The sequence below is a fragment of the Phycodurus eques genome, chromosome 12, assembly GCF_024500275.1.
Source record: "Phycodurus eques isolate BA_2022a chromosome 12, UOR_Pequ_1.1, whole genome shotgun sequence".
Lineage (NCBI taxonomy): Eukaryota > Metazoa > Chordata > Actinopteri > Syngnathiformes > Syngnathidae > Phycodurus > Phycodurus eques.
The window spans coordinates 21,503,206-21,527,364 of NC_084536.1; the positions used below are offsets into that span (position 1 = coordinate 21,503,206).

Consider the following 24,159-nt stretch of genomic DNA (forward strand, 5'->3'; position numbering starts at 1 on the left):
AAGGCTGAGAGCAGGACCTGGAGACTGGGACAGTTATTGCGGGGGGAAATGACGCCGACAAAAGAGGAAAGGAGTGCAGGCGGTGTGGAAAACATTGCATAGATAGAGGTACCTAATTGGAGGAGACAGACATTATTGGCTGCAGAAAGGTAACGGAGTAGCTTGTGCGGTTTGAGTCTCAGACAGACGACACGCCGCATTGATAGACACAGACAGATAAGCAAAAGACGAAGAAAAGATGACCACAAGGAGAATGAAATATCAAACGAAAGAGGGCTTGGTGTGGGAGCAGTGACACAAACAGAGCTGCTTAGTGTCAGCGAACCTTTTACAAAAGATGATGTACAGGAGACGTTTATCCATACTGTAGATGTCCTTGCGCTTTCACGGACCCACATCTATCCAAAGAGGAGACAACGTCCACCGCAAGAACCAAGTTTATTTATTTTTTTATTTGAGTTTATAAATACAATACTATTGTAAATAGATGAAGATAGGGTCCCAGAAAGACAGAAATAGGTGAGCTAGCAAAGAACTCTACTTCACACTAAGCAAACGTCCCATGTCCTTTAGTGCAGCGGCGTTTGGGACTATGTCTACCGAATTGTTGTGGGTCACGCTCGCGACCCTGAACATGCGTCAGGATGAACATGTTAGGCCATGTTCAGTACGTAATACCTTTCAGGTTTTCACAGCAAATCCTCTGCTCCTAATAAAGAGCCTCTAGTGGGTGGATAATGCCAACTAGAGATCATTATAAGTAGTAGAAAAAGAAAAGCTGCATTGAATTGATTTAAAAATAAGGGTACCGTTTCCACAGATTTGGCCCACGGTTCTTGAGTTTGACATATGGAGACTGAATTTCTTTGGTGAGAGGCCTCATTGATGCTAGTAACATTGAATCCCTCCCCTTCCATGATTATACAAAAGGCAGACGCTTGTTTCCCCACGATTCCTCCAGTAGATTAAATTTGTAGGACTTTGTGACAGCACAGCTGCGCCATCTTAATTCTTTATAGCAGGGAAAATTAGGTTTTGTGCAGTGCTAAAAGGTTTGAGAGAGCATAAAAGGTACAGAGCGAGGGAATAAAAAGGAGAGATTCAGCCGAGGGAATGACAAGGAGACAGATTTTAGACTCCCCAGTGATAGGTCTTGTCACACAGCCGATGTTTTCATGAAAGTTACTGCACGTGCTAGTTGGAACAACTGTACAAGATTAACTGAATCGCGTTGCAGTTTTGAACTGCCAACCTCTAATCCTAACCCCTAATCTTATCCCCCCCAAAACCAACCCTGAATCCTAACACCCAAACCCTAGCCCCAACCCACAGGCCTATCCTCCAAACCCAGAACCCTTTTGTTGCTCTTTTTTAATGCGCAATGGAAGGAAAAGGCTGTCAGTGCAGCCATTCTGTGAAAGTTTGGGATTATTTATTGCCTGAGAAAAAAAAGAAAAAAACAAAAACATCAATACAGTTCAATTTGCTTTTCTTAAATGAAAATATTTCCTTAGAATGTGTTTATATACAACGCATTGATCAATGACATTGGCGAGTGGTTTAATCATCAGTATCGTTTTAAGATATTGATTTTAGTTCATCCGTCTCGTCCTGCAAAAAAACAGATTAAATCGCTTCATTTTGCACGGTTTCCCTGGCCTGTGAATACGTTTTACTTGATCATATTTACATGCTTAGTTCTGAGCTCTATTATGCTGAGGAAGCTTAAGTAGAAGTAGGATTACCATTTTCTGTTTACTTGGAACTTTAGTCATGCTGGAAGTTGTTAAATTAAACAACTACTGGAAGCGGTCTCAAGAGCGGAAACAGTTTCTGCACTTCCTTAATTATGGAGCTGGTTGGGTTGCATATAGAGGAAGTTCGAGTCTCACTGGCCACAATATTAGGTAAACTTTCACAACCTAGTGGGATCCAATACAGATAATGTGAGATGTTGTATCAAGAATTCTGTATTTGCGAAGAAAAGACTGCTCAGTTTTGACAGTGTCAACATTGTTTTTTGTTATTATAGTTTGCAATTTGCAATTTCATTTACTTATTTCTTTTCTTCAAACTCTGCAACATGACGTTCAACGCCAGTGTTGCATCCATGGCAACCCAATAATCATCCCAACTGCTGCATGCCTCTTTCGGTAAAGAATTTGCTGAGAAGTCAACTGTATTTGAAAGTCGGCTCTGTGAACATTTTAATATTTGCCTCAGCTCTTGCATGAATTTATGAGCACTAAACAGACACCGGTGTGGACGTATTCAAGCGTCCTTGATGATCTGTGTGCATGTCAGCGTGATGCAGTGCACAAGGAGATTAATCTGGGCAAATCAACGTGAGCGTGTGTGTGTTTGTACGTGCATGACGGGCTCCCGGGGGCGCAGGCAACACCATCAAAAATTGAGCAGGGTGGCGTTCTGAGTCAGCAAACCTGAGGGGGATCTGAGTCAACGCACGACTGGTGCTTGGTGTCTCTTGCGTGTTTGCGTGTGTGTTGTCGATGCTCATGTGTGCGAGCCAAGTGATGGCGTGGGTGGGAGAGGGGCTTACATGTCTGCGGCGGACATGCGAAGATGCGAAATGGCAAAGGGTGACGATGAGGATGAAGATGAAGACTTGCAAGAGGATGTGTTAAATGACCGCCAGAGTGAATCTTGTGTCAGAATTAGGACCAACCACATTAGTGGCGTTTTGGGGTTTTTGTTAAGTCAAATATCATTCGTCCATCCATTTTGCAAATCCATTATCCATTCAAAATACACCACTGTGTCATTGTACAATTGCATGATTGACTTGGGTCAGATTCAAGTTATTTCCGTGACCCTTGTGGGGTTTTCTTTCAATAACAGAGGGGTACCGCCAATTTTGTCCACATGCGGATAAAGACAATGGACTTCATAACTGATAACGCAAAGCTTCACAAATGTTAAATACGCGCAACCCTGCACACTTCAAGTAAATTCTAACATACAAAAAGCATTTTCATTGCTCAGGAATGTTATTTTTTACCCTGAATCAAAAGTAACTTAAAATTCAGTTGAACATTAAACTTAGTTTTAGCACATCTCATTAAAATGCGAGATCATTTCAGCAAGGATTGGCTGCTATCAGACTACAAATGTCACTCTATGTCATGATACAGTTTTCCCCATAATTACTCATTCTTCAACCAGTGGAGGATGAAGAATTCAATTTGAGGACCCACTTCTGTTACCAAATATAGTTGTAGCCCGTTAACAGGGCTAATCACAGACATTACTTTTTAAATGCTACTAAATGCTTGCGAGAGGAGTTTTAGCTGTCATGACAGATGGACGTAAACCAAGAAAAGAGGAGGGGTGGGGGGGGGGGGGGCGGGATGAATGAAAAGAATCCAGATTTATTGACATCGACTGTCTATCATGCACTCTATAGCCCGGTGGATTAGCCGCTTTGAGAGTGAGGACGGAAGGGAGCGTGACCCGCAAATGCAAACAAAGTCAGAAGAGCAAGGAGAGGAAATATCCCCTGAAGCCCTTGGTACATATTTGGACAGGCAAACAGAGGCGCCTGTCCGCCAACTCCGCTAACCAAACTCAGTCAGCCTCGAGTGGCTGCCGCCTATTTCATTATGCTACACAAAGTAGGCACACAGTCTGAAGCATGTCGACATCTTCCTTGCTTCCTAAAGTGTGACCCAGTAATTTGAACACTCGGGTGACGGGCCCATTGACCTTTGCTGTTCGTACCACCTTCAAAAGAGACAACCTGTTTTTTTGGCTTCAGGCATTTTCAACCTCACCATTATTTGGGGTGAGGAATGAATATCCTTACAACAATACTAGTTAGTTATGAAAACTCAGCAGTGGTTGTTTTCTGCAGCCTGATACCGTGAAGACAAAAACGATCATCACCATCCACCGTCGGGCACGTTACCAAGTGCCAATTAGCTTTAGCAAGAGAGTAGAATAACAAGGTCAAATCATGAGAATAAATACTCTGTTAACTCTATTAAGTGCTGCTTTAAGATTGGGAGAGGTGAAAAGCATCAATGCTTGTTGGCAGAAATTGAAACGGTAGCTTGCATAATCACTGCTCTCTTCTTGGCTGAAAATGAAAGGTTTTTAAATCAGAAAGTGCTATTTATGCTGTGGGCAGTGATAAGAAAAAAAGACTGCTTTGAAAAGCTGAGTCACGTATCCCAGAAATCCCCACAACAATTATTCTTTAGACATTTTCATATTAAAAAAGAAAAAAAAAGCCTCCACATGAAGCGTTTACATTTTCCCCTCGTATTTTTCAGCTTTACAGCTCACATTCCATACCGCTTTACTTACTACTTATTAGGTTTGGTTTCTTGGACTCTAAATTTTACGTGGGTGTGAATGTGAGTGTCATTGTGTGTCAGTAATGTGATTGACAGGTCATCTGGCCGGGACGGACCCCGCCCCTCGCCTCAAGTCAGCTGGGATGTGACCCATGGCCCGGCAAAGCACGATGGATGGATTTTCAGTGTGACCATCGCAATGAGATTGGTATCACTTTGCCAAGCTTTTTTCTTTGTTATCGAACAAAAGCACGATGATATGTAATCGAGTTTGTTTTTGAAAATAAATATTTGGTTGAGAGATTAGATCAGGCAGCACGAGGTGGCACTCTTGGGGATTTTTCAGGATATGCAAAACGTGCTGATGAAGAGTAGCTGGCGATACTTCCACGACCATATCACAATTACGAGAGTGCCACCCATCAGATGCTCAATTTCCAATAATTGCAACAAATAAGCACACTGACTGATGTCAAAATATCCAATACTAAGTGCTGCATCAAATCTTCTGTCTTTACGAAGACAATGAAGTTCAGTTTGATTTACACTTATTATTTTATGATAAGTTTATTATTGTGGTTGTAGGTTGCACAATGGCAGACTGAGGAGGGTGTGTTCCAACTACAGGGGGATCATACTCCTCAGCCTCCCTGGTAAGGTCTATTCAGGGGTGCTGGAGAGGAGGGTCTGTCGAAGTCGAATCTCAGATCCAGGAGGAGCAGTGTGCTTTTCGTCCTGGCTGTGGAACAGCGGACCAGATCTTCACCCTCGGCAAGGTCCTCGAGGGTGCATGGGAGTTCGCCCAACCAGTCTACATGTGTTTTGTGGACTTGGAGAAGGCGTTCGACCGTGTCCCTCGTGGAGTCCTGTGGGGGTGGTGCTTCGGGAGCATGGGGTACCGAACCCCCTGATACGGGCTGTTCGGTCCCAGTACGACCGGTCCGCTTTGCCGGCAGTAAGTAAGTCGGACTCGTTTCCGGTGATGGTTGGACTCCGCCAAGGCTGCCCTTTGTCACCGATTCTGTTCATAACCTTTATGGACAGAATTTCTAGGCGCAGCCGAGGCGTGTTGAAATTTAACACCGCTCACAAGCCTCGCTTTGGCACATACAGAACATTTTGTGGAACACGCCCCCTCCTTCCCCATGTCTTCAAGCTTCATCTCCCTTCCTCACTTAATCTATCACTCTCTTCCAACCTTCACGCCACCCTCTGATGGTTGTATTCACCCACCTCTCACCTCCCATGTTTCCTTCAATTTAAGTGACTCAGCAATTTCTGCTCCAGTTTCCAACTCATCTGTTTTTCGGTCAGCTCGTCACGTTATTACCCCAGAGGAAGGTGTCACCTCTCTGACACGGCCATCGGCAAGAACCCAGGAAAGAAGCAAACAAATCATCAATAATGATACGTGATGAGCTTGGCTAATAGACGTGTACACTTACTGGGCGCCTGCCAAATCTAAAAGGTTCTGTTCGAAAAGTTGTACCAAAAAATTTGCTTTTATAAAAATAATGATGCTCAGTTTTGATTGAGTTTTTCAGACAGTGTTTCTAACATTTTGACTCTCTTGTGCAGCGAAATAAAACAAAATATTACTAACCTGCGCTCAGTATGACGCAGTGCAATTCCACACCACTGCAAACTACAACCACAAAACTGAAAGTATACTTCCGTTAACTTTAGTTTGACACATATTTTGTAATGCATCTTATTAAATGGTGAAAGTGTGGCAGTCTTCCGTGAGTTTCTGTGGTATCAGCATCAGCCAACGGGGGCTAAAGATAAATGACAAACGAATTCACACAAACAAAGGTTCTTTGAAAATTCATAGCGAGGATGAAGGAGCGTTATTTTTAGATGAAGACACACACTGCAAGAGTTAATCGCCTGTGACGGAAAGTCAAAGCTAATGACTTGGCTGCTCGCACTCTCCATTTGCGTCGTTCCAGTTCCACTTAAGTCCTGCAAGAGTCATTCCGCCTTTCAAACTGTTGCCAACTGCTAGACATGTCGCGAGGACGACATTTAAGCCATCTGTGGACTATTTCTATTGGTATAAACAACCATGAAAAAGCAACATGCTTCGCTCAACATATGTGTGCTTTAAACTGTGAGCAAAGCGTGAAAAAAGAAACACACGCGCCAACGTTTTCATAGCATGACTTCAACGACACACACGCAGATATGTCGGCTAGGTTTGAGCCCCACCCCTTCCGATCAAAGTCAGCGAAGGCCCTCATTATCAGATCTGTCTAAAAGATCATCCCAACCGATTATCCTGCGGTGCGGGGTGTGTCAAGAGTGATTTTCCCCTCTCTGATCTGTTCGGAAAATGCTCGAGGCCTACAATCTTAAATGTCAAACCTGTTCAACGTTTACGAACGCATGAATCATTTACACCGAGGTCGGTTGAGCCACAGACCCGGTGATTATTGAGTGTTTATATAACATGTTTCCCCGAGTCCCTCGCCGCATTAAAATTGACAGCGTTAGATACCAGATAAGCTAAGAATTAGCCTAGCGCCTGATGCCGCTATGCTGCCCCGAAGACGTAAAGCATCTGGATTGGAGGATGAGACTTTCAACTGTCGGGGGAGATATGGATGTGTGTGTGTGGTGTGCTGCGTTGGTCATCTCGAGTACATCACACACAAGAAGAGGATGAAACACACGCATCGTGATTTTTCCTCATCACGTGGGTGCACTCACATTTGAAAAAGTAAGCACAGTTGAAGCAGATCAAATATTCAATTATCGTACAAACTGCAACCACTTTGTTTTTCGTCTGTACATGCAGTTCTGACAACACTCAAGCTAAAATGGGCACCGAGTCAATTCAGTAGTCTTTGGGCTTGAAATAGGCTTAATTCACTGCGCAAGCGCAGCTTTGCACAATGGTGACACACGCAGGAATTGGAAAATGGTAACAGTTTCGTGTTCATTCCAAAATGCACAAACTCGATCACATCAATCACATTTCTACAACCTAACTTTCCCATTGAGTATCAAGCCAGTTAGTTTTGGTGCTCAGCTGAAGTTGCAGACCGTTAGAAAAGCCACATGAGTCACTGTGGCTTAAGTCCACACGTCAGCAATATACAGGTCCGGTCTGACGGAGGTTTTGCAGATAATATGTCTCTCTCTCGCTCGATCGATTCCATGAGGAGTCATCTCTAACTTCCCCCTCGGAGTGCATCTCCCTTTGCAGAGAACAGATAAATCATCCAGTGTCTTCTGGCCCTTCTTCCCGAAGAATAACTCTTCTCAATAAGGCCACAGAATGACTTTCTTATGTTTTCTGCATCTGCGGACTCGGTATTCTCTTTAGATTGCGGCTCACGTGACCCCTTCCTCCTGAGCCTTTTCCTGCTCTCGGGCTCTGATCATTTCCGCTCCCCCTTTGCTTCATCGCCCTTCTGTCTTTTCAGAGCCAGAGGCCTTCTCTCCATCCCGGGCTGTCTGACTTCATCTTTTCTCCTCCGTCTCCACATCACTATCTCTCAATCTCCCACCTTCCTCCAGCAAACAGAGTGACCCTTCAGTCTTCTGTCACCCCTCTGCCTTCAGACTCTTCTCCGTGGCTCCCCCCTCACTCCCACCCCAGCGGGTAAACATGACCCACGTTTCGATTACCCTCTTGGCATTTTGTCATTATTATGCCCTGCCCGAACTCTCCTCCGTGGCGCTCCCCCGTTCGCATCTGTCCCGCGATGACGAACACTGCCATCAGTCGTCCAGACAAGGCCCCTTCACTGTTTAGTGTCCCGCGTCTTTCTCCTTCGGGATAAGATGTCCGCCCCCAAACTTCTCTCATTTCACTTACCGCTGCATCCTGCAATCAGTGGCATAAACACTTTGGTTGATGTTCAGTAAATCAGCCTTAAAATTGTATTCTCATGCACCCAGACACTGTGGGCTTATTTATACTCGGACTTTGGTTTGGAATGGACATCACCATTAATGACACAAGAGCCAAACGCTGTAACGAGCAATTATTTTGTGTTATGTTGGCGCGACTGCTTTGCAATTACATCAACCAGGACACTGGCCTGTGGCCACTCGGTTCACTCTCATAGTACATTTCAAACAATGGCAACCAGAAATGTGTAGCTCATTTTGGCCTTTGCGGCAATACACACAGAAAAACAACTAAACTGAAATAGAAGAGTAAAGGGGAATAGGTCTAAGGAAATCAATTCTCTTAGTATGATGGAAATCTCAAAAGCATACACCATGCTGCCTCTCACAGGTCAGTATTGGTAAAGTGCCAGACATGTGATTTGAGCAAGAACCTTCGGATTATGGTTGTGGTTATTTGTGTGGAGTGCGGTGTTGGTCATCTCCAGTACGCCACACACTATGAGAGGAAAAAAAGCAGACATTGTTGATTTTCTACTCCTGAAGCTGGATACCGGTCTATCCAGATAAAGAACATGTCTGTTTGTTTTTTTCTCATTAAATTCAACATTTCCCTTAGTTCTATAGTGGATAATACGCTAATGTTGAAGAGTCAAGATGATGATGGCGTATAGTTTGGTGCTGACACAAATTAGGATTGTTAAAGGGGACATATTTTGCCAAACCAACTTAGTCTAGTACTTGGGATGTAATATTGTCTACAATGGTGTCTCGGTAAAATCGTCCACGCATTCCCGAATTCCAGAGGTTTTTCTGCCGAAAGGCCTGAAATCGGGTCATTCGAATTCCTCGAGCTTATCTACGTCACTCGCGAAGATCTCCGCCGTCCCTTTCCGCTCCCGAGCCAGCGCTGTCAACATAACAAACACGTGTTCTCTCACAAGTAGTGAGGGTTGGGTCTTCGACACAGAGGCAACCAATCAGAGGAAAGGGGCGGTCTTAGCCAAATATGGACAAAGCGGATACAAAATTGGCTCAAACAGACATACTGTCGCTGTCAGAGGGGCCTTTTCTGGACACTTGTATGACAAATTCAAGGGTTTTTTAAAAATGCAATTGACACTTTTAGACGAAGACAGTCACTCTATGGAGGTCTAAATAGCCAAAATACATGACCTTTAATACTTGTTACTAGGGGCTGTGTTACAGTGAAAAGTGATGATGACTTGCGTCTTCGTGTTCCAGCATCTTAATCCAGACTATCACCAAAATTTCACCAGTTCTTTCTCGAGGAACGTACCAAAATGTTTCACGGAAATTCTGTCAAGATAACCCAAGAAAAGGGAGTGTCGTAGCAGTCATACAAGTAGCTGGGGGAGTGATGACGTTTTCAGTATAGTAGTCGTATAACCATCATTTTCTGGGGAAATGCAATTAAATGAAAGCTAAGACCAAAGGCATTGATTCAAGGCGCAAGTGGAACAAAAACATGAGAAACTTTACGCTCCAACAAGCACATCTGTTATTGTGGTTGCTATAAGTCTTGTCCCACAAAAATTCTATCACGTGAACACAGTGCTGCATCACTTTAAGGAAACGAAAAAAAGACTCTTGCACAGTTCTCCAAATAAGAGGCCGAGTGTGCTTGCTTCAAGCTGTCTGTCACTCCTAGCTGACTTTGAGTCATAATATCACTCTCCAATGAAAACCTCATATTTCCACTTATTTGGTAACTCAATAAGATTCTCAAAACAACAACTCGAAAGGCAATGGGAGCATGTTTTGTAACAATTCATCTCCATTTGCCACTGTCCTGCAAATAAAAATATCAAAAACACTTCAGACTATACCTTGTTAAAAGAGTCAAGACTCAACACATTGAACGGGAATCACTTTGTTTCAGTACTGCCAACAACTTTGGTTAATGTACGGAATGTTATCAACAGATAATTAAAGATGAAAATATTTACTGATGTCTATGGTCAAAAATCAGATGACTAAATGAGTCATTAAACCATTAATTGTGCTTTCAATTTAGAAAAGCAAATTGAAAATTCACCGTACCAACCGTAATTTTCTCTACGGTCGAGCAAGGAAATGTAGTCAACTGTCCATCCCTAGGAAACACCAAAGGCATAAAAGTCAGTTGAGTTAAGTTTGAAGTGTTCTAAATATGACAATTCAATTCCGTAGTGTCCCACCAAACATGTGCTACAGTACAAGCTGACCTACTTTATTTGGGACCAAAAAAAAAAGTGTTTTTCCTTTAACAAAAGCCTGGGACAATAAAATGCAAGCTGTCTAAATTGTAGACTCACGGGTTTTCCATCACGAGCCGGGAACAGATGCGGGCAGTACATCACGCATTGAACAGCCTATCATTAAAAAAAAAAAAAAAAAGGTGACTGACATCACCGGAACATCTGCAGCATGAGATGTAATACAGACTGAGGAGGCAGCTTGTGTGTGTCGAGGCTCAGGTGTCCAATATAGGAGGCGGTTTGCTTGATGAAAACCTGCTATTTACGCAAATTAAAATGGCTGCTCTGACCCCTTCTCAATTAGCGAGAGTCATTCATCATTTTTTGCGGCAGTGGACTCTTTTCGCTAACGTGGAAAAGTAGTGCGCCCAGCAGAGCTTTATGAGCTCACGCTCTCAGCCAAATTCAGTCAGCTAAAAAGGTCCAGGAGATAAGCTGAGGCTGTGTGTGTCTGTGTGTGTGTGTGTGTGTGTGTGTGTGTGTGTGAATGTGTGTGTGTTGTGGGTTGGAAAAGTAATTGTCCCATTAGCTTGCTTATTAAGATATCTGTTTCTCATCAAACTCCACCTCTCTAAACACTTCCTGTAACTGACAAAAGAAACATGTTTATACCAACAATGATAGTGTGCGTGCGTGCGTGTGTGTGTGTGTGTGCGTGCGTGTGCGTGTGTGTGCGCTTGCACAAATGTGCATACGTGACTGTAGTGCATACTGTACATTTGTGCCTTGAAAAGTGTGCAACAATAAATGATTTCATATTTGTTGTTTGGATTAAGGTTGGATTTGCACTGAATGGTTCAAGCGACAGTTTGTTTTTTTAACTCTCAAACGTTATATAATTGAGATATGAGTCATATGAGTCGTTAAAAAGAAACGAAGAAAAAGAAAGAAAGAAAAGAAACACACACATGGAAATGTATACACTCAGATTGGAATCAGGCCGCTTTCAAATGTGGATAAAAATCAGATCTGGATCGAATATCTGCCAATGCAGAGAAAATACAGATCAGCCCGGATAGTTTATTATTGAAATATTTGTTTTCCATTATTAATGCAGTTGCCATTAAATGTGAGCAGCTCATTTCATGTTCAGTTTAAAAAGGTAAGTTGTACAACAGGTTTTTTTGTTTGTTTGTTTGTTTGTTTGTTTGTTTTCAATCATGATAATGTGATCCTGGCAGATATTTAACTTTTAAACTATATTACAATGTGGACATTTTATATGTGAATCCAGCAACAAGCAAATGACTGAGTAAAGGTAAGTTTTGGACGCGGAGTCGAGTAAAATGAAATGAAATGAAATGAAATAACGTAGAGTAAAATACATTGAAATGAATTGTAATAAAATAAGAATGAATAAATAAAAACAAAATAAAATAAAATATGATTAAACATAAAGTAAAACACTATTCCATTTAATATGATAAATCAAATAATATACAAAATACAGTAAAATTGAAAATAACATAAAATACGATGTCATCAAGAAAATGAAATCAAATTAAACAAGGGACAATAACACACACACATTTACAAAAAATAAAATGAAGTAAAATTAACAATTTAAATGAATTACGTAATAAAATGAACCTAAAAAAGTTCAATTATTTTAAAACATTCAATTCAACTATTATTATTAATTATATTTACAGAATACTTATATACTATACTATACTATAATATACTAAGATATATATATATATATATATATATACAGAAAAGCTTCAAGATAAATCCATATACAGTATACATATATAAAGTCCTGACACCCATTAATTCAAATGCCAGGTTTTTGAGCTATAAGTGTGACCTGTAACCTGTACAACTCAATTAAAAAAAATCTTTTAAGGGGAAAAGATGAAAAACGTACAATAACCCGGTTGCATAAATATGTAAATATGCACATCAAAGTAAAGTAGAGTCAAGTAATACTTTGGGTAGGAGTCTATCAGTGTGGCACTCTTCTCTGCAAAAAAACCGTTTCAAATATGTCTGCTGTGCTCGGCCTCCTTGAGATCACCCCAGAGGTGTTCGATGGAACTGTTCATAATTCCCTCCACCATGTCTCAGGCCTCAGTTCCAGCTGAGGAAAAACACCTCTAAAGCATGAGGCTGCCAGCACCATGCTTCACTGCAGGCATTGTGTTCCTATGGTAATCAACGGTGTTATATATATATGCGCCAAACATATTATTTTGGGGAATTATGGCCAGAGAGTTCAACCTCGGTTTCATCGGACCGTAACTTTTTCCCACACGGAGCTTTAGAGCTTTCAAGTGTTGATTTTCTTTCTTTGTAAGATAAGACTTCGATCTTGCCACCCTAGCCTGTAGCCCAGACATGCAGCAATGAAGAAGACGGGAGAGAAGACTGTCAAATGTAATAAACACACAGTACTTGCAAGAAATTCCTGCAGCTCCATCAATGTTGATGTTGGCCTCTTGGCAGCCTCCCCTGACAATTTGTCTTCCTATCTATCATCAATTTCGGAGGGAGCGGCAGTTCTTGGTAATGTTAATGTTGTGCCATATTTTCTCCACTTGATGATGACGACTCTCTTCAGTCACTGTGTTCCGTGGTATATTTAATGCCTTAGAAATGTATGTACCCTTCCCCTGACCGATACAGCACCTCTGAACAATGAGATCCCTCTGATGCTGCGGAAGGTCTCTGCGGATTTGTGCTGTAAGATGTGATTACAAAGACGTCTGGAAAAGCCTACTAGAACAGCAAACCTTTATTTTGGGGTTAAGCTGAGGCACTTGAAATGGTGACAGGTGTGTGCCGACTCCCATTTAATATGATTTTGAATGCGATTTGTTAATTCTGGACACAAACGCAAGAGGCGTGCACACTTGTGAAAACCACATTATCTCCGCTGTTTATTTCGTATCTGTAAAAGATTTCCCTTCGTTCAATTAATACATATCAATAGGTTATAGGTCGCATGAATGGACTTTTTCAATGATTTATCTTGGTCTTATTTTTTATACACATAAATCCTGGCATTTGAACACGGGGGTTGGTCTATATGAACTGTACATCCAAACAGGATTTGTTCCTCATCCATTATTTAAAGCTTTATGAATATAACTCAACCGAATTCAATTGTCTCATTCTGACAGCCAGCGCATTAATCATACGATAAGCCACATATGGATGATTAAGTATTCCTGTCACATTTTTTTATTGCACTGTATTTGAAATAAGCACACAAGGCAATACTCGATAGGTGCACTATAGGTGGCGGTTATGTGGGCCGTTTCGCTCACGCTACATCTACCATCTCCTCACATCCTCAACGCTGCGGAGCAGCTATTTCAAGCCGCCCTTTAATATTCCGCTTTTCTCTCCAGATCTGTATTTGTGTGTGTCAAAGCGGGTGTTGCGGAAATGCTTTATGGCTTCTCCTGCACCATTGACCTTTGCAGAGAGCAGCCTCACCCGCTCTGCACATGATATACAACGCGTGCACCGAGACACGTGTGCGTCCATGCCGGTCGTGTTTCGCTTCCATGTGCGGCATGATGAAAGGCCAGCAACATTCTACCCCACCAGCCATCATTAACTTTGATGCGCAGGCAAATGTTATTAGGTACGCTCGGCTGCTTGATTTACTTTTCGCAGATAGAACAGAGGCGATACGGAAATGCTCTTCAAGTGGATCGGGGCACATCTCTCTGCTGGGGGGCCCAAGGAGGAAATACTATGCTAGAAACGGCAACGATTACAGTAATGATGTAAGTGACGTTTCCCGACTCACGTGCAGATGCAAGCTGAATAGCCGCAGGCACGGCGGAGGAGGCGGAGGAGGAGATGAAGAGAGCGGTTTGAGAAGATGGAGGAGAAAGAGACGAGGAGATCGGGGATGGGAAGGAGAGCAATTATTGGCTTCTGCTGCAGTCAACGCTGATGTTTTGACAGTCAGCCACTGCTGGAAGGAGACGGGCCAAGAGCTGATGATGATGAATGATGACACTGAGGCTGGAGAGGTTCCCACAGTCTTTACAGTCTTTTATTGGTGAAGATACAGTATGGAGAGCCACAGGGTATCCTTACAGGCCCACAGGGACTATATCCACCCTAGCTTTCCGAGTACTTCCTGAAAGTGTCTGAACTAAAAGCAAATTCCAATGTTGACATGAGGCCAGAACAAGTTAAAAAGGGGGGAGGGGAGCGTGCGCATGTTACCGACAAAGTGCAGTGTCATACTGACATTCATTTCTGTACCTAAATGAAGTCATAAAAAAGGTTCCAAATCAAGAAATCTACATAAATCACTTTAAAAGTTCACAACTGAAATGACATTGGAAATATCTATCATAAGGATACATTCATTTGATTGTTTTTCCTTGTCCCCCATTGACAAAAAAAAAAAAAAACAAGAAAAAATATATATCGCAAACACTATGATCTCGTGGTCTTATTTTGATATTTTTAAATACACACTTGTCTTGTAAAATCGCACAAACATAAATATATCATCAGTCATTACAAAATGTCATGACTGAAATAGAAATCTTGCAGCCATACCATCGTAGGGTAAATGGATGGCTCAGATTCACTTGTCAGGTCATTTGATGCTAGGAAAAAAAAAAATCATGCAGCACAATCTAAAAAAAACTTTTTAAAAAACTGCACATGCCTGCCTCGCCCAATACGCATTTTCACGGTCTGGTCCACTTGTTACTAGGCAAAATCCATAGGCTCAAATTGTTTGTGCCTCACAGGCCCGTACGCACGGTATAGGCCTGCCACACCTACAGGGCTATTTTGATGAAACAATGGCACCTGTTAGGCTGCACGGTGGCCTACTGGCTAGCACATCTCACTCACAGTTCTGAGGACCTGGGTTCAAATCCAGCCTCGCCTGTGTGGAGTTTGCAAGTTTTCCCCGTTTCCTCCCACATCCCAAAAACATGCACGGTAGGCCGACTGAAGAATTGAAATTGACCCGTAGGTGTGAATGTGAGTTCAGGCTGTAGTTCAGGCCCCGCCTCTTATTCAGAGTCGACTGGGATACACTCCAACGCACCTGCGACCTTAGTCAGGATAAGTGGTATGGATGTTTTTCAAAGTAATTGTCTTTTAAAAATCACACAGACAACACAAATCTGTCATAAAATGTCACCACTGAAATAAAATATAACAAACATAGCAATATAATGCAACGCAATTGCTCTGATTCATTAGCCGGGCTGTTGCTATGCAGACTTCATGAAGTGCAATCATTATTTTAAAAAAAAAAAAAAAATGAAAAAGAAAAGAATGCACATGCCTTTCACGCCCAACAAGCATTTTCAAGGTCCCACCAATTGTTACTAGGCAGAATCCAAGTTATTTATTGAAAACAAGTTGAGAAGGGCAACTAGTAGACGAAGATGAACACATACCTCGGTTACTAAGGCGACCGTGTGCTGAATACCCTTCAAAATAATAAGTGTTCTTGCCTTTCAGATAATAATCCCAGTAATACATATTGCAAATTGTGCCTGGGGGAGCCCTGGCGAGGAAAACAGGCAACCGAAATGTATGTGACCTTTGAACGGAGCTACCTTCGTCAAGCTTGCCTTCAAACTGAACAAGGATCTCACAGAGCCTTGTGGGACCTTACCATGGACATCATGTAAGATAGCCCTCAAAATCAACTCATTCTTATATTTTGAATGAAGGGAGAATTCAGACTTAGAATGAACAACAACCCGGCTGTATATTTAACCACAGATGTTTTTTTGTTTTTTTTTTATAATCCTTGTCAACTATCCCAGTGGTAGCATTGAGCCAACTCCCTCCCCTAGCCGCTTGAACAGCTGGCCAAACACAGTCTCACTCTGCCCTCTAAAGGCACGCGGTGTAAATTACAACCTCCTTCCTGTCCTAATCTAAAAAGTCCAGTAATTGTTCTCTACTACGTTGTGTCTTCTTTGCAGCCACAGAAGGGGAATGTTCCGCAACACGGCTGAAGCCAGGGTCTCCACAGAAGCTTCTCCCAGGTAAGCTGGTCCGGCTGTTTGCCTGCCAAGGAGCGCCGATGCCTGTACGCGGCTTCGGCCGCTCGACGGAGGGCTTCCGCGTAGCGAGGCTCCGTGTCGGGGCCCAGCGGCCGTGACTCCGAGGGATCTTGGAAAAGGTCGTAGAGCAGCGGTGGGTCGTGGTGCGTCACGTGGTCTCCGTGACACAGGCAGATCTGCGTGTCATAGCATCCCACGGCGCCCGGGGGTGAAAAGTTTGGGGTGGAGAAGTGCACCTTGAAGATGGAATCACCTGGGTAAAAATGACATTGAGGTGTTGTCGCATTGCTGTACAGTCGGCATCCACGGATTCACCAATCCGCTGATTTTTATATATATATATATATAGCCAATTATAAATATATATATATATATATATATATATATACCTTTGGCATTTATACCCAATAATATATGTTAGGGAAGGGAATAGAAACAAACTGTAAAAGCAAAGTAGACCGCACGGGGTAGTAGTCGCTGCATTGGGAGAGAAAACAGAAATGTGCCTTCACTTTTGTCTGTGCACAAGGTGCATTCAAGGACCGCCAACAAAACAGGAGATCTCTAACGCAGACGAAAAAAACTATCAATGAAATAAACCTTGCAACACCACCAAGATTCCACCAGAATAATACGTTCATTGTTTTGGACCGAGCAAAAAAAGAGACTTGCTGTAAAGAACGAAGGGTGGGTTCCAGAAAAAGAAATCCACAAACTTGCGAATGCCGAAGTGCGAATACACAGGGGTTCACTCTATCCCATTGTTATAGCTCACTATTGTTATACACCACCATTAGCTAGGTATACTTTCACTTGCTGTTAACTTACTGTCTGCCGGGTGCCAGCGTGCGGCGTGTAGGTGGCTGCCACAGTAATGAAACATGAACTCGTGCTCCGATCGATCCGCCGTCCCCTCCAACAGCGGCATGAGGTTGTGGCCATCCAAGGGTCTTGAATGGAAACTCACATTACTACAGTGCACCTCGTAAAACGTTAAAACGGTCCAAATGTCAGCGAGACCTGTCTGGTTGGGTGTCCCGAGCCAGATATTTCAGTGTGGGGTAGAGATCCATGAGGCTGGTGGGCTCGTTCACCACTTTCCCAGCTGCCAGTCTGCCCGGCCAGCGGAAGATACCGGGGACTCTGATGCCACCTTCCCAGCCTCCCATGGCTTTCCCACCTTGATGGGACAAAATTAGGAGAGTTTATTTAAGCTTAAGTTTTTTTTTTAAAATTGATTTGTGTTTATATTTATTGTATGTGTATGACTGAATTCCATAACCGTGCAGCACTTTGACTAACTGAGCGACTGACTGACAGATTTAAGCAACACTCTTTGGATTTTGCTCTATTGTCTAAACTTAGCTCCGAGGAATTTTTCTTTTTCTTTTTTTTTTTTTTTTGACCCCGCGTACTTTGGTGAGGACCTGTAAACGTGACACGGCACACCTTTACGTTAGTCATTGGTCATTAAAGTTGACTTTCTTTTACAATTAACAGGGGTTGAGTTGTGTTCACACTTGCATGACCATTAAGAATATGAAAATGTTACTTAAAACATTGACTTCATAAAAGCACATATCTTGTTGGAAGTCAAGTAAAAGAGGAGCTTTTTGTTACGTTTATGGTGGACATAAGGGGGTAAGGCGCTAAATACCTCGATAGATGCCGTTCCATCCTCCTGCCTGGTCAGTCAGAGGATGAGACTCCTCGAGATGTCCTCCATGGTCTGATGCAAAGTAGATCAGAGTGTCGTTGGCCAGGCCCAATGAATCCACAGTCTTCGTTAGCTCACCTACAAAAACACAAGAGTAGTCATTATGTCCAGTGAAATTCTTCTCTAAGTGTTCCGGGATGCTCCAATTCGTTTCGATTTCACAACAGTTTTTCAAATTGTGCCGCCTTCGTTCGGACGGAGCATTCCGATCTAGAGGTTCCGCTGTGTCGTGCCGTTTTATCGAGGCTGGCTTACCGACGAGCCGGTCCATCTCTTCCACGTCGTCGCCGTAGCGACCGTGGCGGCTTCTGCCAGCAAAGGCCGCTGAGCGGAAGAGCGGCGCGTGCACGTGAGCCAGCGAGAAGAACAGAAGGAACGGACGATGAGCATTCCTGGAGAGAAGAAAAGCAGATATACCGTTGGACTTGCCGTACACTTAACAGTAAATCTAAAATGCGAACGTTCCCAAATATGAGAAGTGCTTTCCAGTAACCTCTCGATGAAACGCTGCGCTTCAGTCAGCATCCTGACGGGCAGCGTCTCCACCGTCATGGGCTGCTCCACCACGCTCTGGTCCTTCATGACGATGCAGTTCCACCTGGGCAGCAGTCCGAAGGGAACGTACCACACCGCGACTGCCAGGACGCTCGACGAGAGAAGGACCACCAAGAGCCACAGGCCGATGTCGACAAGGCCCCAAGCACGGACACATACCTGCGCACAGACGCGAGTCGCCGGCTCTGTCATCCACTTAAAGATGGCTGGGGTGGCGCTAGTGGATTGAAAAGGCCAGCAAAGTGTCTTCTACCTTCATTTGTGGACGCAGGCAGCACTTCATACACTTAACGACAATGTGTGTACAGTACATGACCAAGACACATCAGCAAACAAATGCTGTACCTCCCACCGCGTCAAGTGAGCTGCTGATAACGGGAGTGAGATGAATCCATTTTTGGGTCAATTTGGAGGAGAGCGATTTCAAGTTTTATGGCTGCAAGAAAATCTGGGAGATTTATATGCTGGCGATTTATGTCGCGATGATTACATCTTCCGGGTACTAGTTTTGACAGAAATTGCTGTCTTGCTCAGATTTCGGATTTTTATTGAATCCAAACATACTTCAAATATATCAATATTTCATTAGAGATGATCAATAACACTCACTTGCACGACTGCTTATTCTTTTTCCATCTCTGACCTTCACTTTCTGGGATGTTTTATGGGAGGTGAAGCCTGGTTTCATGTGCGCAGCCATTTTGAAAATGGGAGTCGGCCTCGTTGTTGTACTGATGAATCTAGAAAATTGCTGTCGACATTGGAACTAAAGCTTGATTTAGACTAGGATTCATCTGAAAGGTGTTCTTTTTCTCGATGTGAAGAGTTCAAACCCAAGAGCAGATATTGCCATACTTTGGGGAAACTTTGTAAAAAAAAAATTTTTTTAAATTTTAGTTTCCAGGTTAAAGCTAAATAATGTTCATTTAAAGTTAATATAAATGAATTAAGAGGCTAATTTAAAAAAAAAAAAAAAAAAAGATAATTTTTAATTAAACACAATGTAAAGCATTAAACACTGTGCATCATAACGTAATGCTGCAATCTGGTTGAGTCTGCTGCTCCTTCTGGTGTGCCTGTCTTGGCCACCAGGAGTCCGTACTGTGCAATACAGCCATACAGACACAAATCAAGAATAATAGACTTCTTTTTCCTAATACTACTCAGTAAGTTTCTTTATTACTAGTCATTTTTCATACAGGATCAATTATATATGCCTGTGAGTTTTTGTCTACATGACTACATGTATATAATGTCCACATGTGTTGTTCCACCTGTTCCCGGTGCTAGCAAGCAACCTCGCAGGGGAGGAGAGCATCAGAAAGCCCAACAACGTTCTGGTGATGGCGGACGACTTGGGAATCGGTGACGTCTACATGTGTTGTTCCACCATTTGTGTTCAAATAAAACCACAACTATTGATGCTAACCATTAGCATGTCAATGATATTCGCCATCGTATCACATGAATTATTATTATTAGTATTATTATTATTATTATGTTAGCACACCATACACAATACGACCAAAACTGTTAAATGTCTGATTTTTTTTTTTTTTTTTTTACTTTCAAGTGTGGGATCTGCCACAGATAACCAATCTTTCAATTATTTGGCAAATCCTTATAGTATGTGTGTACCAGGCCTTACCAGTGTGAAAAGGCCAACCGCGAGCAACACGGACATATTTCGGAGAGCGTGCTGCAGGCCGGCCTGGAGCCTCGTCCCCATTCCCGGAACGCAGTCGTTAAGGAAGGTGAAAGGCAGGCCGTAAAAGAAGCTGAAGCCGTGCTGATTGGGGTGGTGACAGTGATCCCCTGTGTGCTCGCAGCTCACGCCAAGGTGCCATTTACCTGCATCGGTTGTAGAGTATCTTTACTTGATAGTTAGTGATCGGACGCGAGATGAAGTAATAAAAACGTGTGATTTGAAGCAACACATCTGTGGACCACTAGGGGTTGCCCATGACCACACTTCGGAGGAAGAGGAAATAGGCTCAATAAATAACGAAGCTCTCACCAACTATCCATCCGTCCATTATCTGAGCCTCCTTATCCCAGCTATCATCGGGCGGGAGGCGGGGTACACCCTGAACTGGTTGCCAGCCAATCGCAGCTCTTACCAACTAGGCCGGTGGTATATCCTTGTCGCTGCAGCCTCTTGGCAAAAGTGGTCTCGCCAGGTGGCAGCCCGCCCGATCCACCCAGGAACAAGATGACCTGTACTGCGCCTGACCCCGCCATCCCTGAAAAGAGTTACATGTAAACAAACAGAAAGTAAGTCCTGTGCACTCAAAAGTCTTCATTAAAAAAAACCTGAGCGGACAGCGTAACGTCCGGTCATGAATGCGGCCCGGCTCGGGGTGCACAGCGGGGCGGCCGCGATGTGCTGAGTCAGCTTCACCCCCTCGGAGGCCAGCCTGTCTATGTTGGGGGTCCTGCAGTGGCACGCAAGGGATGACAACAAGAAGCTCAGACCACGTACTTGACGAAAAGTGCGCGTGACTGTAACACCAACTTGGACAGACCTGATGGTGTTATTACCGTAGCAACCCACATCACCGATTCCCAAGTCGTCCGCCATCACCAGAACGATGTTGGGCTTTCTGATGCTCTCCTGCCCTGCGACGTTGCTCGCGAGCATCGGGAACAGGAGGAGACGTGCTAGCAGAAAAAGCCTGAATGGGACATTGGAGAGGCGCTTTCACACGCTTTGCTTATGTAGAGTTTGGCGACCTCACCAAAATGTGTTGCTTGGAAGCACATACGTCGAGTCCAAAAAAAATAAAAAAAACACTGTTTTACAACACACAAATGGGGGCCATGTTTTTGGTAATGTTCGGTGCAACCGACTCTGCGATTGCATTCCACCGGGCTTCTTTCTCGTCGTACAAATGTGCAAAGACTGAGAACAATTTATCACCGAATTGATGAGCTATGGCGTAAAAATCCCCGATATTTCTGGAGGGGCTAAACCATGGGTGCGCTGACGCAAACAGAAAACAGCATGAGTCAGCCCGCCCCCAGTATTTAAGCACAGAGAGACATCTTTTCATTTGGCTATTTGGCGTAATTGCGAGTTATTTAGTAATAATAGCTTGGCCCGTTTCTACCACTACATCGTGCAGTTAGCAATCAAGCTATGCCTAGTTCAGGCACTTGACAGTTTCGTTAGCATAACACAATCCATTCGTGGTGGGGGGGTGAGCCCAGCGTTAGAGGGGCACTGGTCCCGACCCCCCGAGAACCGCCACTGTATCTATCTAGTTCCTACCTTGTTAAATCATTTTCAATGACTATTCGGAGAAAGGCTTAACATGATCAGTGTCCTCACATAGATGAATAGCATTTATTATAAATAACAGAATCAAAGGTAATTTGTGCAAAATTACTACTTGAGTGAGGATAAGCTGTTACTATTTAAGAAATTAAATAGTAAGTAAATACTACTACAAACAAAAAAGAAAATGTTACATATTTGGACTGCAATTACATACATCCGTAAGCATAGTTAAGTTATGACTAATTAGTTCAGAAATTAAAGAAAAAGAAAAAAAATAATACTATCACAAAGCAGAACATTTATATTTTGACTGTAATTACATAAATACATAAGCGTAGTTAAGTTAGGACTAACTAGTTAAGAAAGTAAAGAAATAAATAACCAAATATGATCACGAACAAAGCAGAAAATGTTATATTTTGACTAATTACATAGATACATAAGCAGAGTTAAGTTAGGACGATTCCGATTTACGTACACGCTCGGGCAAGTTCGTCGTAAAGCGAGGAACACCTGCGCGTTATTAAAAAATTTTTTTACAAAGCATTAAAGGTTTGTCAAGTGAAGCGTCGTTAAACAGTAACTGCACACAAGAGGAAGGTGGGCTTTTGTCCATTTCTAAATGACAATGATGACATTACAGTTCAAATTAGTGTGTGCCAATGCCAACATAACGAGTATAAGTACAGATAGGTTTTGGTGCTGTAGACTTTTGCCACCCTTTCGCCTCTATTTGTTTAAACATGAACTTACCGCATAGCTGCAAAAGTTCAACAGAGGTTAGTGATTCACTGCGGTCAAGCCAGCCTCCACTCGAAAAGTAGCAGTCAAGCCAGCCGCCCCTAATTTTGTTCATACTAGGCATTACGGTAATAGGTCGCCAACTCGCGGCGGAGCCACCTTCAAAATAAAAGCGTCCCAATAATACGGACGTCAGTGCTCTTCGGTTAAGGAATGCAACCAGCAAAGTTAATTTGAATCTTGAGATACATTACATACATACATTTTTAAAAAAAATACTTTATTTGATATCTTAGCACAAATAAATGGCAATGGACTGCACTTATATAGCGCTTTATCTGCATCATCACAGTGCCCAAAGCGCTTTACAAAGCCTCCCATCAAAATCTGATGTGGCATTTCAAAATAAAACACTCTTGAAATATACCAATTTCAAATATACCAATTTCAAGAGTCTTTTATTTTGAAATGCCACATCAGATTTTGATGGGATCTCTTTTGTTGTAGGCCTGGGGAGGTGTAGTGTCCCCCAGAACTGGACCGGTGTTGCGATATCTCATTAAAAAGATTTAACAGATTTTTTCAGTCAGGGGTAATGAAAGCAACATATGCAGTTTTCAGAGATTTTTATTTTGAAATGCCACATCAGATCTTCATCAAACCTCTTTTCTCGGAGTCCTTGGTGGTCTGTCACACAGATCTGGACTTGTCTTGCGATACCGATGGGATTATGTTGGGGTGGCTTTGGCTCAGTAGGTAGAACAGGTTCAAATCCCTGCTACGACTGTCCGCATGTCGAAGTGTCCTTGGGCAAGACTCTGAACCCTAATTTGCTCCCAGTGGGCCTGGCAGCGCCTCGCATGGCAGCAGTCGCCCATTGGTTAACGAATGTGTGTGTGAATGTGAGGCTTTGTAAAGCGCTTTGGGCACTGTGATGATGCAGATGAAGCGCTATATAAGTGCAGTCCATTACCATTTATTTTTCCTAAGATATCAAATAAAGTACATTTTTTTAATCTATGTATGTAATGTATCACAAGATTCAAATGAACTTTGCTGGTTGCATTCCTAAACCGAAGAGGACTGACGTCCGTATTATTGGGAAGCTTTTATTTTGAAGGTGATAGGTCGCCGCGAGTTGGCGACCTATTACCGTAATGCCTAGTATGAACAAAATTAGGGGCGGCTGGCTTGACTGCTACTTTTCGAGTGGAGGCTGGCTTGACCGCAGTACAGATTCGACAGTTCAAAGGGACAACTGTTGCCGTAAAGCACGCCCGTCTGCCGTAAAAATAAATAAATATATAAATAAATAAAAAGCACACAGGCGGACGTGCTCGGCCACTTTTTCGGTTCAGTAACTGACGTCATCACAAAAACCTGAAAGTACAGTTGTACAACCTTATTTGTTTTCCCT

At 42.9% G+C, this 24,159-nt stretch overlaps 1 protein-coding gene across 2 annotated transcripts; it reads right to left on the minus strand.

The window, feature by feature from the left end:
* Positions 1 to 14,440: 14,440 nt before the first annotated feature.
* Positions 14,441 to 22,841, minus strand: arsh (arylsulfatase H). Of its 2 annotated transcripts, none has more exons than XM_061692726.1 (11): positions 22,755 to 22,841; positions 21,247 to 21,396; positions 21,035 to 21,156; positions 20,842 to 20,964; positions 20,370 to 20,572; positions 18,660 to 18,880; positions 18,422 to 18,558; positions 18,107 to 18,244; positions 17,470 to 17,629; positions 17,278 to 17,399; positions 14,441 to 16,702 (listed from the first exon to the last, which is right to left on the minus strand). In XM_061692726.1, the coding sequence occupies exons 1-11, from the start codon at positions 22,757 to 22,759 to the stop codon at positions 16,347 to 16,349; spliced, it is 1,737 nt and encodes a 578-aa protein (XP_061548710.1). In that variant the 5' UTR covers positions 22,760 to 22,841; the 3' UTR covers positions 14,441 to 16,346. The 2 variants fall into 2 exon arrangements, with proteins under 2 accessions (XP_061548710.1, XP_061548711.1); XM_061692727.1 differs by having other exon boundaries at positions 21,247 to 21,382; positions 22,755 to 22,832.
* Positions 22,842 to 24,159: the final 1,318 nt, after the last annotated feature.